The sequence below is a fragment of the Ochotona princeps genome, chromosome 15 (genome assembly GCF_030435755.1).
Source record: "Ochotona princeps isolate mOchPri1 chromosome 15, mOchPri1.hap1, whole genome shotgun sequence".
In the NCBI taxonomy this organism is placed as follows: domain Eukaryota; kingdom Metazoa; phylum Chordata; class Mammalia; order Lagomorpha; family Ochotonidae; genus Ochotona; species Ochotona princeps.
This window is the reverse complement of record NC_080846.1, coordinates 17,240,474-17,257,211: the sequence shown is the minus strand read 5'-3', so window position 1 is coordinate 17,257,211 and position 16,738 is coordinate 17,240,474. Positions and strand designations below refer to the sequence as shown.

General features: G+C 41.0%; 1 protein-coding gene across 13 annotated transcripts in view; it reads left to right on the top strand.

The window, feature by feature from the left end:
• Nucleotides 1–16,738, top strand: part of R3HDM2 (R3H domain containing 2) — a 162,421-nt gene that overhangs the window by 94,936 nt on the left and 50,747 nt on the right. For all 13 annotated transcript variants that reach the window (XM_058673136.1, XM_058673129.1, XM_058673128.1 and 10 more), the window contains one exon: nt 14,026–14,225. In XM_058673136.1, coding sequence (XP_058529119.1) covers nt 14,061–14,225 — 165 coding nt within the window. In that variant the 5' untranslated portion in view covers nt 14,026–14,060. The remainder of the gene's footprint in view (nt 1–14,025; nt 14,226–16,738) is intronic.

Sequence of the window (16,738 nt, the reverse complement as noted above, 5' to 3'; positions counted from 1 at the left end):
CTGCTTCCCGTCCAGCTGCCTGCTAATGTGTCTGAGGAAGAAGCAACAGAAGGTAGAACATGTACTTGGGCCCCAACATGGGAGACCGGGATGGACTTCTGGCTCTTGACTTTGGTTGGCCTGGGCAAGCCTCAGCTGTCACAGTCATTTCATGAGTGAACCAGAAAAATGATGATCCTTCTGTATCTCCCTCTCTGCCATTGAAAGAAAGAAAGAAAGAAAGAAAGAAAGAAAGAAAGAAAGAAAGAAAGAAAGAAAGAAAGAAAGAAAGAAAGAAAGAAAGAAAGAAAGAAAGAAAGAAAGAAAGAAAGAAAGAAAGAAAGAAAGAAAGAAAGAAAGAAAGAAAGAAAGAAAGAAAGAAAGAAAGAAAGAAAGAAAGAAAGAAAGAAAGAAAGAAAGAAAGAAAGAAAGAAAGAAAAGGAAGGAAGGAAGGAAGGAAGAAACAGCAAAATCTCTTAAAAGAAGAAAGGAGCTGGCATTGTGGCACAGCAAGTTGGGCTGCTGACTCTGGTGCCCATCTCTCAGATGATTGTCAGTTTTAATCCCAGTTGCTCCGTTCCAGTATAGCTCCTGCCACCGCATGTGGGAATCCAAATGGAGTTCCAGACTCCTGGCTTTAGCCTGGTCCAGCCCGAGCCATTGAGGCTATTTGAAGAGTTAGCTAGCAGGTAGGAATCAATCTTTGCAGTTGTGTAAAATCTTTTTTGAAAAATCAAAGAAGAAATGGGAAAGAGTTGTGATTTGATTAATTATATAAACATGAATTAGATGGAAAAAGTAAGCAGGTTATGCTGGCAGGTGATAATCTTGAAGTTCACTTACCTCACACATTCTCTTAGAAACACATATTCTCTATGAAGCTTCATTTTGAATGAGAATAAATGTTCTCCCAAGAATGATGGAAAGCCATCCTGATCTTTTTTTTTAAAGATTTATTTTATTTTTATTACAAAGTCAGATATACTGAGAGGAGGAGAGACAGAGAGGAAGTGGAGCCGCTGGGATTAGAACCAGCGGCCATATGGGATCAAGGCGAGGACCTTAGCCACTAGACCACGCTGCCGAGCCCCATCCTGATCTTAATTTGGGAAAACAATGGGTCATTTTGAGAAAAGAGTATAATATCAGAGAAAGTTTGGAGCCAATCTTGAGTTGAAGTCTAGCTTTACTACTTAAATTTTATGAATACTTAAGAACATTACTTTCATTCATTCATTCATTTAAAACTACTTTTAGGGGTAAGCATTTGACATAGTGGTTAAGATACTACTTACGTCACCAGCATCCCCTATCAGAATGCCTGGGCTTGAGTCCCACCCCTTCTTCCAGTTTGAGTTTCCTACTTAATACACCCCTTGAGAAGCATCAGATGATGTGTCAAGCATTTGGGTCCCTGGGGAGACCTGGCTCAGCCACGGTTGTTTTGGGCATTTAAAAGGTGACCCAGAAAATGTGTATATGAGTCTCTGTCATTCTACCTTTCAAATAAATAAATAAGAACTTAGAAATATATGCATATTTATTATGTGCTAAGCCCTGTTCTAGACCTGATTATAAGCCAGTAAAGTAAAATAAGACTTTCTGCCCTCCTTGAAGCTGCACTGGGGAAGGGGGGGAGAGAATAAAAAATAAAAAAGCATATAGAGTATTAGGAAAAAAGATGAAGATAGGAAAGTAGAATAGGATGTATTTTGGGTTTTTGTAATTTCATTTATTGTGATTTTATTCATTACTTTATTATAATATTATGTAATTTTATTGCTTATTATTGTTATTTATTGTTGCTGAATGACAGTTATGTAAAGACTTGCAGGAACTGGGTAAACAGGCAGTTATGTAGGGTGAGAGCATTGAAGCAAGGCAAAGGAACAATTAGTTGTGTCAGTCACCACAGGTGGCTCTAGCGCTCAGGGAAGATGCAGTGTTGATGGAACTGTATAAATGAGAGGAGTGGTCAGAGATGGAATCAGAGAGCAAACCAGCGATCAAATTACTTGAGGTCTTCAGGACCATTTAAGAACTTGGGCTTTTCTCTGAGTAAGATGGATAGCATTGGAGGATTTTGAGCAAAGAATTAAATGAAGTAATAGTGTTTTTATGCAATCAACTCTGGTAGTCATTTAGAAAATACTGTGGTGGGGAGGAGGGGACATTATTGGAGGTTCTGGGTTCAAGTTGCAGCTCTGGCTTCTGATTGTAGCTTCCAGCTATTGTGGGCCCTGGGAAGCAGCTGTGATGACTCAAGTGTCTGAGTTTCTGCTGCCCACCTGAATCCCTGGCTTGAGCTCTCATCTCCAAGCTTTAGGCCCCTGGCCATTACAAGCATTTGAAGTATAATAAGCCAACATGTGGAACTCCTGCTCTCTGTTTCTTTCTTTGTCTTTCTCTTTCTCTCTATGCCTCTCAAAGTTTTATACACACACACACACACACACACAAATAGTTGTTATATTTGTAAGAAAGAAGTGAAGAAAGAAGCCAGAAGCTATTTAGAAGGCTGTTGTAATCATTCAGCCAAGAGAAAATGGAGGAAGAATTAGGCAGGGAAAGCAGTTGTACTTGGAGATGCCCACATCCCACATCAGAGTGCCTGGGTTAAATTCTAGAGGCTGGCTTTCAGCACAGTGAGTTAAGCTGTTGCCTGCAACACCAACATCCCATATCAGAGCACTGGTTCAAGTCCTGGCTGTTCCACTTCTAGTCCAGCTCCCTGCTAATGCACCTGGGAAAGCAGCAAAAGGTGTACCAATTACTTGGGCTCCTGCCACCTACATGGAAGACACAAATGGAATTATAGGCTCAGGCTTTAACTTCGCGTAGGGTGCAGCCATTGGGAGAGTGAACCAGCAGATTGAAGATTCATAATCTCTTTCTTTCTCTGCGCCCTCTCTCTACCCCCATCCCCTCTCCATTTCCTTTTAGAAGTTTGCTTTTCAAATAAATAAATAAAAATTCCTGACTGTGCTTTGGATTCCAAGCTCCTAACACTGGAAAGCGGCAGGTGATGGTTGAAACAGGTGAGCACCTGCTACCCATGTGGGGGTCCCGTATCAAGTTCCAGCCACCACCCCTCCCCACCCAAGCTTTGGCCCAGTCCAGCCATACTGTTCTGGGCTTTGGACATGAGATGTCTCTCTTCCTCTTTCTCTCACTCTTGTTCTCTCTCACTCTGCCTTTGAAATAAATAGCTAAAAGACACAAATTGGGAAGAAGTAAAATGATCTCTGTTATCAGATGTGTGATCTTACATGTACAATATATATGTAACTTTCAAAAAACTACTGCTAGAGCTAATAAATGAACCCAATAAAGTAGCAGAATACAGTGTTATTACAAGGAAATAAATTACATTGCTACTTACTAACAACCATCTGCAAAGGAATTACAAACACAATTCCATTTACCATAGCATCTAAAAGAATACAATACTTAGGACTTAACCAAGGAGGTGAGAGACATGTTCCAGGAGAAAATAAGACATTGCTAAAAATAATTGAAGAATATAAATGAGGGCTGGCGCTGTGGCATAGTGCACCGCTTATAACCCCAGCATCCCATGTGGGCACTGGTTTGAGCCCTGGCTGCTCCACTTCTATTCAAACTCCTTGCTGATGTGCCTGGGAAAAGAGCAAAGTTCAAGTGCTCGGGCTCCTGCACCCATGTGGGAGAACCAGAGAAGCTCCTTATTCCTAGCTTCTAACCAACCCAGCTACAGCCATTGTGGTCACTTTGGGAGTTAACCAGCAGATGAAAGATCTCCCTCTCTAACTTTCAAATAAATAAATCTTGAAAAAGAATGCAAATGGAAATACACCTCAGCTTCATGAATTAGAAGATTTATTTTTTTTTCTAAAGACATATTTGTTTATGCCTTTAGAAATACAGAGTAACAGGGAGAGATAATGCCTGCAACAGTTAGGGCTAGGCAGGCTAAGCCAGAAGTAAGGAGTTCATATCTGGATCTTCTGTGTAGAAGACAGAGAACCAAGTATTTGGGCCATCATCTGTAGCCTCCCAGGCCCATTAACATGAGGAGTGAAGTAGCCAAGACCCGAACTAGGCACTCAAATAAGGGTTGCAAGCATCTCATATGGTGGCTTATCTCTGTACCACAACACCTATCGTGAGACTTAATATTACTACCCAGAATGACCTACAAATTCAATGCAATGCCTATCAAAATCCCAATGTCTTTTATTGCAGTAATAGAAAAACTCACCTGAAATTTATATGTGACCATAAACATTCCCAGATATCCAAAACAATCTTGAAAAAGAACAAAGTTAAAAGACTCATAGTTCCTGATTTTTGAAACCTATTGCAGAGATATAATAACCAAAACAAAATAGTGGCATAAGGCTAAACATAAAGACCAAGGGGGGCCTGGCATGATGCCCTAGCAGCTAAAGTCCTCGCCTTGAACATGCCAGGATCCCATATGGGCACTGGTTCTAATCCCGGCAGCTCCACTTCCCATCCAAGTTCCTGCTTGTGGCCTGGGAAAGCAGTAGAGGACAGCCCAAAGCTTTGGGACCCTGCACCTGCGTGGGAGACCCGGAAGAGGTTCCAGGTTCCCGACTTTGGATTGGCGCAGTACCGGCCATTGCGCTCGCTTGGGGAGTGAATCATCAGACGGAAGATATTCCTCTCTGTCTCTCCTCCTCTCTGTATATCTGACTTTGTAATAAAAATAAAGAAATCTTTAAAAAAAAAAAAGACCAGGGGAAAAGAATAGAGAAATAAACGTTTGCAGATATAATCAGATGATGTTTTACACGAATATTAATATCATTTAATGGACAAGGGAGTGCTTTTGTAGGGAGCTGGACTAGAAGTAAAATAACCAGGACTCAAACTGGCACCCATATGGGGATGGCAGTATTGCAAGCAGTAGCTTAGCCCCACTAAGCTATTATGCCTGCTCCTAAAGCAATATTTTTTTAAAGATTTATTTTTTTTATTGGAAAGGCAGTTATACAGAGAGGAGGAGAGACAGAGGAAGGTCATCTGTCCAGTGCTTCACTCCCCAAGTGGCCACAATGACTGGAGCTGAGCTCCGAAGCCAGGAGCCAGGAGCTTCTTCCAGGTCTCCCCCATAGGTGCAGGGTCCCAAAGCTTTTGGGCTGACCTCAACTGCTTTCCCAGGCCACAAGCAGAGAGCTGGATGGGAAGTGGAGCTGCTGGGACTAGAACCAGCATCCATATGGGATCCCAGCGTGTTCAAGCAAGGACTTTAACCACTACACTATTGCGCCAGGCCCCCAAAACAATTCTTGAAATAACATACCAAGAAAAATAAGAAGGCAGGTAGAGGAAGAAGTTAAGAGAATTGTTAATGTTTTCTGTTTCACCTATTATTTTACTACCAAACTCTCATTGAAATAGGCAAGGGTCTCACCTATGAAGGGCAATGTAAACTCATTACTAACTGAGAAAAGACTGCATGTGAGATGCCAGTTCTAAGTAGAAATGTGTTAGCTCATCGAATAGTGGTGAACAGCAAGAAAAGGAAATTTCTCAGTTTACTTTCTGTCTCTTCCTACTGTAGTATGTGATTGCAAGGAATATCTCTTATAGCTTATACATGATGTCCTGTATTATTTTCTCAAGGCCCTGTGAAGTATGTATCTTGTCTGTATAGGAGACTAAACCTTAGTTAAAATGCTATGGAAACAGTCAAATGGTCAAATTTATATGAAACTATGAAATTCATAATTTTATTCACAGATTTCTGTCTTTACACTAGAGATAGAATGTTCCTTATTTTGGTGGTTTGCCACCCCTAACTCATCCACTAAAAAGTAATGTTAGTCGCAGAGGTTATGCTCGTTATTGAAATTGTTTATGCACTCATTTATTTATTCATGACAGAGGTGGGGGTAACAGGAGGAGGAAAGAGAAAGATATCCCATTTTACTTTTTAAATGCCTACGACAGCCAGGGCTGTGCCAGGCAGAAAGCAAGGAACCAGGAATGCCATCTAGGTTCCCTAAAGCGCTGGCAGGAACTCAGGTACTTGAACCATCATTTGCTGCCTCCTAGACACAGAAGAGAAGCTGGATTAGAAGGTGGCGGCTGACCCTGATCCCAGTCACTCTGATATGGGTTGTAGACATCGTAAGTAGTAACTTGACCTACCTTTACCACCAGTTTTCACCTCCATGAGATATGCTTATATGCTTCATAAAAATGGGAGCTCTCATTTTACATCTTGGATTTTAAGCATATATTAGCTCCAATGTGAGGGTTTTTTTTTTTTTGTAAGTTTTGTGCTTTTTATTTTTTGAAATAACAGAATAACAGAGAGAGAAAAAGAGATCTTTCATCCACTAGTTTACTCCCCCAAATAGTTGTCCTGTGTAGGTCTAAACCAGGCTGAAGCCAAAAGCCTAGAACTCCATTTTGGCCTTCTCCATTGGTAGCAGATTCTTGAGCCTTCTCATTGTGTTTCTAGGTGCATTAGTAGGGAGCACAATCATAAGCAGAGTATTTAGAACTTGAGTTAATGCTCCCAACATGGGATGCCAGTATCACAGGCAGTGATTCAAATGACTGTGCCACAACGCCAGCCCCAACTCCAGGTCTTGCTGTAGTATTTATTGCTTATAAGAATTTCTTATTACTGTTTTCATCATTATTTACAGTATGTATATGTTTTATGCACATATGAGAAATACCATGTAGGGAGCATGTTAGGGTTAGGTTCTCCTGGCATTTTACAACAAAACCCAAAGAGAATTTTGTTTTAGGATTTATTAATTAGTGATTTGGATTTACAAAGAGAAGAGAAATCTTCCATCTAGTAGTTCACTCCACAGATAGGCACAACTGACTGTACTGGGCTAGGTCAATCTCAGGAGCCAGGAGCTGCTTCCAAATCTCTCACATAGGTATAAGGAGCCCAGGCGTTTGGGCTGTCTTGCATTGCTTTCCCAAATCCATCACCAGGGAGCTGGATCACAAGTAGAGCAGCTGGGCTACAAACTGGTACTTATATGTGATGCTGGCCTCATAGGCAGTGCCTCATCTGCTGTGCCACAATGCCAGTTCCCCAAAGAGAATCTTAAACCAGGCAAGTTTTTCTTTTTTTTGTTTAAGATTTATTTTTACTGCAAAGTCATATATAGAGAGAGAGAAGAGGAGAGACAGAGAGGAAGATCTTCCATTCGATGATTCACTCCCCAAGTGACCACTACAGCTGGTGCTGCGCCGATCCGAAGCCAGGAGCCAGGAACTTCCTCTGGGTTCCCATGTGGATGCAGGGTTCCAAGGCCTTGGGCCATCCTTGACTGCCTTCCCAGGCCACAAGCAGGGAAATGGGGTCGCCGGGCTTAGAACCAGAGCCCATATGGTATCCCAGTGCGTTCAAGGTGAGGACTTTAGCCGCTAGGCCATCACGCCTGGCCCACCAGGCAAATTTTTCTTTGACATTCAAGAAATTCATATGTAAGTATTCCAGGATTGATCTAGTTAGGGACCTACATATCAGTGTTAATGGTTCTTATCCTAGTGCCATCTCTCACTGCAGGGGAGTTGCTAGTACACCAGCTTGCATTTCCACATATAAGCTAGCAGGAGTTAGGGATGAGTGAGTGAATGAGAGCCAGGTATTTCCGTGAAGGCTACTTCATGGAAGTGCATTTACTCCTTATATTAATGTGTTAGAACTGCTGCAATGAAAGAGCACAGCTGAAACAATAGAAACCACTCACCTGTGTATCTGGAAGCTAGGAGGCCAAGATGCTAATGCTGCCACCTGTAGCTTCTCCCAGAGCCTCTCTGGTCTGCAGGCGGCCACTTTGTCTTCAAGAGGACTTTCCAGTGTGGGCGCCATACTCCTGTTACCTGGGTGCCCAAATTCCATTTTATATAGGACATCTGTCAGATTAGAGTAAGCCCTCACACTAACAACTTCTTTATTTGGGGCCAACACGTTTGATTTGTTCTGTCAATTTGAGGACATTAAAATGGGCATTTTTGACCTAGAATGTAGAGAATCTGATGGAAACTGTAATGAGACCCAAACATTTCATTCAGTTGAGCAAAGCAACTTCAATGCTTATTTTATCCAGTATACTAATATCATACCTAATAATGAAAGAGGGCTTTTGTCCAGAATATCTTATTTTTTTTTTAAGATTTATTTATTTTTACTGGAAAGGAAGATCTACAAAGAGAAGAGAAACAGAAAGATCTCCCATCTGCTGGTTCACTCCCCACATGGCCTCAACATCTAGAGCTGAGCCAAGCCAAAGCCAGAAGCCAAAAGCCGCAAGCCTCCTCCAGGTTTCCTACATAGGTGCAGGGTCCCAAGGACTTGAGCTGTCCTTGACTGCTTTCCCAGGCCATAAGCAGAGAGCTAGATGGGAAACGGAGCAGCCAGGACATGAACCGCACCAATATGGGATGGAGGTGGAAGTGGAGGATTAGCTTGTTGGGCCTTGGCACTGGCCCCCAGAATATTTTAATTTCATTTCTCTTTACTTTGCATAAGGAATCAACCTAGACACCAGCGGTTCTTGTGGGTTTCCTTATACACCAGTGAATCCTTTTGCATTAGCAGAGTAATTGTTACACTTCTTTGATATGTAAAATTTTATTGTTGCTGTTGTTCCTATACTAGTTAATAGCCTATGACAGTTTACTTCTGTAGTTCTTTTTTTTTTTTTAAAAGATTTATTTATTTTTATTACAAAGTCAGATATACAGAGAGGAGAGACAGAGAGGAAGATCTTCCATCCGATAATTCACTCCCCAAGTGAGCGCAACAGCCAGTGCTGCGCCGATCCGAAGCTGGGAACCTGGAACCTCTTCCGGGTCTCCCACGCGGGTGCAGGGTCCCAAAGCCTTGGGCCGTCCTCTACTGCTTTCCCAGGCCACAAGCAGGGAGCTGGATGGGAAGTGGAGCTGCAAGGATTAGAACCGGCGCCCATATGGGATCCCAGGGCGTTCAAGGCGAGGACTTTAGCTGCTAGACCACGCCACCGGGCCCTACTTCTGTAGTTCTTAAAGAGCTTGGTGACTGTCCTGTAACTATAGTTTGGATATTTTATAAGCACTTTATACTCTATTCTAATATATTGTCTCCTCTCTTTGTATAAAAGTTGGATTCATGCATCTCACATTTCATAACTCAGTGGGCCATTTCTTTCCTGATATTTTCTCAGGGGCTGTTAGGCATTTACATCTTCAGACAGCAATACTGCTTTTATTTTGTGTTCTTTGTTTATACAGTGTAGGGGAATGAACCTGAAATTTGGGAATCAAATAGACCTGGGTCTGGATCCTGGCTCCTTATACATAGTACATGTTCCTGAACATTTAACTTTTTGTATTTTTGACTTTTAGTATCTTCATTTATAAAACAAAGATAACACTTTGTATCTGGAGAAAATCAAATAAGATGCTTTCTGTGAACTGGTAAAAGCTTGGGGCCAGACACCATGACATAGCATGCTAATTCTCAGCCTATGAGCTGGCATTCCATATGGGTGCCAATTCATGTTCTGGCTGCTCCACTGGCAATACAGCTTCTTGCTTATGGCCTAGGAAAGCAGTGGAAGATAGCCCAAGTACTTGGGTTCCTGTACCAATATTGGGTGCCTGGAGGAAGCTACTGGTTCCAGATTAATCCAGCTCTGGCTATCGTGACCATTTGGGGAGTGAACCTAGTAAATGGAAAAGATACTTTCTTTTTCTCTATAACTTAGAAAATAAGATTTAGTTGAAATAAGCAGATCTTTTTAAAAAAATTGTTAAAAGCTCGAACTCATGAGAAGTGGACCCAGGTTGAAAGGAAGAGGGGTAAGTTTACAAATCTGTATTATTTTTTAAAGATTTCATTTATTTGTTTATTTGATTTGAAAGGCAGAGTTACAGAGTGAGAGCAAGAGACTCCCCAAATGTCCACATTGGCCAGAGCTGGACCAGTCCAAAGCCAGGAAGCAGGATCTTCCTCCAGGTCTTCCATGTGGGTGAAGGGGCCCAAGCTTTATAGGGACTTTTCCATAAGCTCAGTCACAATTTGTGCACCTAGATATTGTCTTCTTGCTTGTGTTTTCTCCACTTGGCCATAGATTTAAAGGGATATAATTAAACTTTCTTGACCCTGAGCACCCCTGATACAATGTATTCTTGGCCCAAAGCCTAGAAAGTTGTTTATAGAGGTGATGGATGGATATATAATATCAGTGTGTTCTGGAAAGTAATTACCTTGGCAGTCAAAAAAATTTATGCAGTGTTCTTCGTAAAAATGTGTGACTCTTGGCTCCTGACCATTCTCCTCTGTGTCATCCTATTTTCTCCCTCCAGCTTCCCCTGCATCTCTCTCTCTACAGCTTTTGTGCCCCTGAGTATCCTCGGGAGATGATCTGCCTTAGCAGTTGCGCTATTTTCCTAGATGAAATGTACAGTGTACACAGATAGGTTGTAGAGAAGCACACATCCAGGCCCTCCTGGGAGCTTAATGTCTTCCCTTTGTTCTTGTTACAGTTATATATGAAGGTAGTGTTACATTATGTTTCTCCTACCCTCCCCTGCCAAAAAAAATAAAAAGCCTTCCAAGCCTTTGATTTTTCTTTCATTTATCAAATAAGCCACCAAGAGTGGAAATTATTTCTCTTTTACCCTATCTTAAAGGCTGTTTTAGTTAACAAATTGTCTTGTCCATTAACAGCAAATTTCATTTTTTGTTTTAGTCCTGGAAATTTTGTTTCCAGGAATCTTTTTTGTTTATTTGTTTTAATGTTTGTTTATTTGTTTTTATCTGCTTGAAAGACAGAAAGAAAAAGAGGGAGAGAGATGTTTCTTCCATCTGACTAGTTCAGGTCAAAGCCAGCAGCCTGGAACTTTATCAGGGTCTATTACATGGGTGGCAGGAACCTAGTTACTGGGCCACCATCAGCTGCCGCCTTCCAGAATTAATTAAGAGGAAGCTGGATGGGCAGCAAAACAGTAGGATCTCAAACTACTGCTCCAACTAAAGGGGACGCTGGCATCCCCAGCAAGGACTTATTCTGTGTCACAATGCTCACTCGTATTTCCAGGAATTTTTATGCCCCAAGCGTAAATAAGTCTTCTTAGATTATAGGTTAGTAATTTTGAAGTTGCAAAAGGATAGGTCTGAGCACAAGGAACATGGCTTGGTGCTCAGTGGTCTTTCCATAAATCATGACAGTAGAATAGCAACACTCTGACCCCTCCCTTCCATCTCTGTTGCAGCTGCTACAGTCCAGGCCTGATCCCCACCCCTGAGACAGGCCCCGGGCCATGCCTCTCTAGCCTTAGAAAATGTAAGTCTCCAAGTTACTTCTCAAAAGCCCCCACCTATTGGACAAAAGAGTCATAGAATATCTAACTTATGTCAAGATGAAATTGCCTGTGATTTTTTTTTGAGATTTATTTAATTTGGAAGAATTACACAGAGATAGGGAGAGACAAAGAGAAAAGATAATCTATCTGCTGGTTCATTCCTGACATGGCCACAATAGCCAGCACTAAGCCAGTCCAAAGCCAGGAGCTTCATTTGGGGCTCCCATGTGAGTGGCAGTGGCCCAAACACTTAGATCATATTCTGCTACGTTTCCCAAGTTGTTAGCAGGGAGCTAAATCAAAAGTGGAGCAACTGGAACATGAATCAGTACCTATGTGGAATGCCAACACTTCAGGCATTGGCTTTACCCAGTACATTAACAAGGCTAGCCTCTACCTTTCTTTCCAGGGCTATATAGGGAATAGATGTGTCATCTCAAGGGTTTCTAGTCTTATCTTTCTAAAGGCAGGGAAGAAGTATTTAGGACTACCCTGTGCTATACTAAGAGATACCTCTATAACCCTGATTGGAACCAAATGTGTTTGACCTCAGCAGTTGAGGACAGGAATCTGTGTGTAGAGCATCAACTTCTCTTTCTTAGTGTATGCTTAGAGAACTGTTAGCTTCAATACAAAATTTCCCAGGAAATGATAGTAAGTGATAAAGCAGCCAGCCACTGTATTCTGCAGATACTTTGATAGCAAAGATTCTTGCCACCCCCGGGAAATACTTCATCTTTCTAAAGGACAGATGACTAGAAACTTCTCTTGCTTTTTCATCTCACTTAAAAAAGTAGCTGGTGTTGTGGTGCAAAGGATTAAGTCACTGTTCATGACATGGGACACAGGGTAATGCCTGCGTCCAATGGCAGAATGCCAGTTGAGTTCCAGCTGCTCCATTTTCAGTACAGCTAATTGTGAATAAGCCTAGAAAGGCAGCAAATGATGGTCCAGGTACTCAGCCCCACTACCCATGGGGAAGACACAGATGGCATTCTGGCTCCTGGTCAGCCTGGCCCAGAAGTGACTATTGGTGGCATTTTAAGAGTAAATCAACAGAAAGATACTCTCTCCCATTTCTTCCTTCCCCTTCTCCCCAGTTTTGCTGCCTTTTTAAAGATTTATTATTTTTAATTGAAAGTCATAATTACAGAGAGAGGGATGGCAGAAGTGGCCACCATGACCAGAGCTGGGCTAGTCCGAAACTAGGAACCAGGAGCCTCTTCGGCATTTCTCTTGTTGATGCAGGGGCTTTCCCAGGCCATTAATATTTAGTTGGATCAAAAGTGGAGCAGCCAGGACACACCTGAGCCCATATGGGGTGTTGGCACCATAGACAGTGCACTATGCCACCCATGCCTGCCCCTTGGCTGCTTTTTGATGACAGATTGCTTAGCAACTTTGTGGTAGCAGTGGAGCTGCTTCTTTGAGAAAGGAGCATCCCTCTCTAGTGATGAACAGAGCTTTATAATATGTTTTACTTCTTTCTGGAGAGTTAAATTATTTTAGTGATTGAGCCAAAAATGAGAGCAAATTTCTCTGGGGAGCAAAGAAAAGCAAATAAAGTGCTAAGAAGACTAATGCAAAATTTCATTAGGACTGAATGCTGATGAATCTGAAAATAATAATGCTGAATAAGAGTCCAGCTAGTATATGATTCTACTTATATAAAATTCTAGGAAATACAGACTAATCTTAGAGACAGAAAGCAAATCCATGGAGGTATGCTTTGTGACAGAGATAAACTGGTTGCTGAGGCATGCACATCCATACTGGCATGCTGGTTCAAGACCCAGACCCTCTACTTTTGATCCCACTTCTTGTTGATGCACCTGGGAGAAAGTCACTGATGACTCAAGCACTGGATTTCCTGCCACCCCTCTAGGGGATCTGGATGGAGTGCTTGGCTAGCCCAGCCTGGCTGTTGCAGGCATCTGTAGAATAAACCAGCAGATAGAAGATTTCTCTGTGTGTTTCTTCCTTTCTATCTCTTTATGTCTTTCTGCCTTTCAAATAAGAAGCAGATCATTGGGCCAGTGTGGTAGCCTAGTGGCTAAAGTCCTTGCCTTGCACATGCTGAGACCCCATGTGGGTGCCAGTTCCTGTCCTGGCAGCCCAGTTCCCCATTTAGCTCCCTGCTTGTGGCCTGGGAAAGTAGTTGAGGATGGCCCAAAGCCTTGAGACCCTGCAACCATGTGGGAGACCTGGAAGAGGCTCCTGGCTCCTGGCTTTGGATCAGCTCAGCTCCAGCCATTGTGGCCACTTGGGGAGTGAATCATTGGATGGAAGATCTTCCTCTCTTTGTCTCTCCTCTCTGTGGATCTGACTTTCAAATTCAAAATAAATAAACAAATAAATCTTTTTTTAAAGCAGATTATTAAAAGAATAATTAGAGTAGATCAGTATTTCTTGGCAGGTGGGAAACCACACAAAGCATGAAGCAGCTGGGGGCTGAGCACTGAGCTCACTGTCTCAGTTTTGGGCATGATCTCACAGTTGTGTATATACATCATAGATCACCAAATTGTACATTTTGTATTATTCTGTTTACTTTAACTTAAGTAAAATTTTTTAAAAATTCCAGGGACACCATGTTTTAAAGGACTCTTTCCTCTTTTATACTGTGGCTGCTAAAATATGTGCATATGTAAAACATAAGTCTTATATGTATATTACATATGCCTACAACTTCTTATCTAATATGTATTTCTTCAGGTGTCCATAGAAGCTACTGTATTTTATTGAAAAACATGTCTAACAGTAACACTACTCAAGAGACCCTGGAAATAATGAAAGAATCAGAAAAAAAACTGGTGGAAGAATCTGTAAACAAAAGCAAGTTTATATCCAAGACTCCAAGTAAGGAAGAACTTGAAAAAGAAGGTGAAGATACCAGTTTGCGTCAAGAAACCCAGGTAAGGATTAGAGTATGTTGCATACACACTTTGGCTTGTCTGAGTAGAAGTGGGAATCCATAAGAAAACTTGATTCACTTAAAAGAAAACTTGATTTTCCTGAAAAACCCCACCTTGACCTCTCAAGAAACTTCTGCTTGCTCTATTACAAAGTAATAGTTTGAACCTGAGTTGACTGGTTCTTAACTATATCTAATGTATTTTGATAATTTTTTGATGACCAAAAATAAACTGTTTACAGATATGTATTTAGCAAATCATAAAATGGCTTCTACAATAAACTGTTAAAGCAGAGGCTTCCTGGCTTTACACGGTGTTAAATTCGTGTCCTGGCTGTGTTAAAGCAGTCAGCTCTTCCTGGGTCAGAAATAGTCTCAGGACTTTGGTTGCCATGTTGTTTTTATTACATTTATGCTGCAGTACAGAAATGATGTCATTAGGTTGTCAGCAAAGGCTCCTTTGCTGCCCACCAACTGCGACTCTGAACGGCATGTAGCCACCCTATTCCAGCCCTTCTATTCCTTGCTACTGGTGGTTTCTTTGGTTACTTAAACCCCATTTATTTTTTAAGTGCCTCTTTTTTTAATTTTATTTTTTACTTTATGATAGAATTCCATAGACTCTGGGATTTTCGTTGCCCCATTTGCAAATTTCTTCTACCTTACTGATTTCTCCTATATTATTGCAATATTGTAGTCCTTCATAAGCAGTCATAAGCCCATCATTCTGCTGTGTAAGTGTATCCTGACATTGCAGGTATGGAGTCTAGCATTGTTTTATCAAGATATATTTAATAGTTTCATTGGGAGTCCATCTTTGATTTGGAAGTAGAGATACATACTATATTGTATCTTCTCATCTGCATATGATTGTCTCTATTACACAGTTACTATACATTCCTTAAAAGAAAAGCTATAAAACAAAATCAACAATAGGAAGAAAGCTAAAAAATGTACAGTGCCATGAAGTTAAATAACATGCTACTGAATGACCAGTGTGTCACTGAAGAAATGAAAAAGAAAATTAAAAACCTTCTTGGAGAAAATTATGCTACTGTATGACCTATGAGTCAGTGAAGAATTTAATAAGAGAAAAATTATTTTGAAAAAAATGAAAATAAAGACAAAAATATCAAAACCCATGAAATGCACCAAAAACAGTATTGAAATGGCTATTAATCTAATATTTTGCATGAAGGTTGCCTTATATCAGAGAGAACGTATGATATTTGCTTGTGTGTGTTGTAACATACGATATTTGTCCTTTTGGGATTGACTTATCTCACTGAGCATAATAGTTTCCAATTGGAACCATTTGGTTGCAAATGGTATAATTTCATTATTTTAGTGCCAGGCTCCACTTATATACATCTTGGCCTTCATGGGCAGGGGTGAAACTCTGTTTTTATTATTAACTCTTACAAGTGGTAGATTTAAACAGCATGAGAACAACATTTTGCAGAGTCTAGAAACTTGAAGCATAATTTTTCTAGACAACTTAATTCACCTAATCCTTGTTTTCTTTAAAGTTTAAAACTCAAAAAAAAAAAAAAATCAAAAAACCAAACCCTCCAGCAACATAAAGGGGCAAGTTAAAATGAGACAGCCTTCAAAAATGACCAAATTACCACCTGTTGTATTAACCCTGAATGTAAATGGCTTAAACTCATCAATCAAACATTATAGATTAGTAGACTGGATTAAAAAAACAAAACCCGGGCCCGGCGGCGTGACCTAGCAGCTAAAGTCCTCTCCTTGAAAGCCCCGGGATCCCATATGGGCGCCGGTTCTAATCCTTGCAGCTCCACTTCCCATCCAGCTCCCTGCTTGTGGCCTGGGAAAGCAGTTGAGGACGGCCCAATGCATTGGGACCCTGCACCCACGTGGGAGACTCGGAAGAGGTTCAAGGTTCCCGGCTTCGGATCAGCGCTCATCGGCCCGTTGCGGCTCACTTGGGGAGTGAATTATCGGATGGAAGATCTTCCTCTCTGTCTGTCCTCCTCCTCTGTGTATATCTGGCTGTAATAAAATGAATAAATCTTTAAAAAAAAAACATTTATTTGTTCCCTCAGGAGACATATTTCACCAACAAAGATCAGTAGAAAGTATATATCATGGATTTTTTTTGTTAGTTTCATCTCTTCAAAACAGTTTCTTTCTCATTAAATTCTTCAGTGACTCATAGATCATACAGGAGCATCATTTTCTTCAAGAAGGTTCTTGATTTTCTTTTTCATTTCTTCAGCGACACATTAGTCAATCAGTAGGATGTTATTTAACTTCATGGCGTTGTTAATTTCTTGTTTCTTGCTGTTGTTGATTTTGTTTTGTGGCTTTTCACTTAAGGGGATGTATAGTAACTGTAGTGGAAACTATCATATCTAATAGCATGTTATTTAACTTCATGGCATTGTAAAGTTTTTTTCTTTCTGTTGTTGATTTTGTATTATGACTTTTCATTTAAGGAGATATATAGTAACTGTGTAATGGAGACTGTCATATCCAGATGTGAGG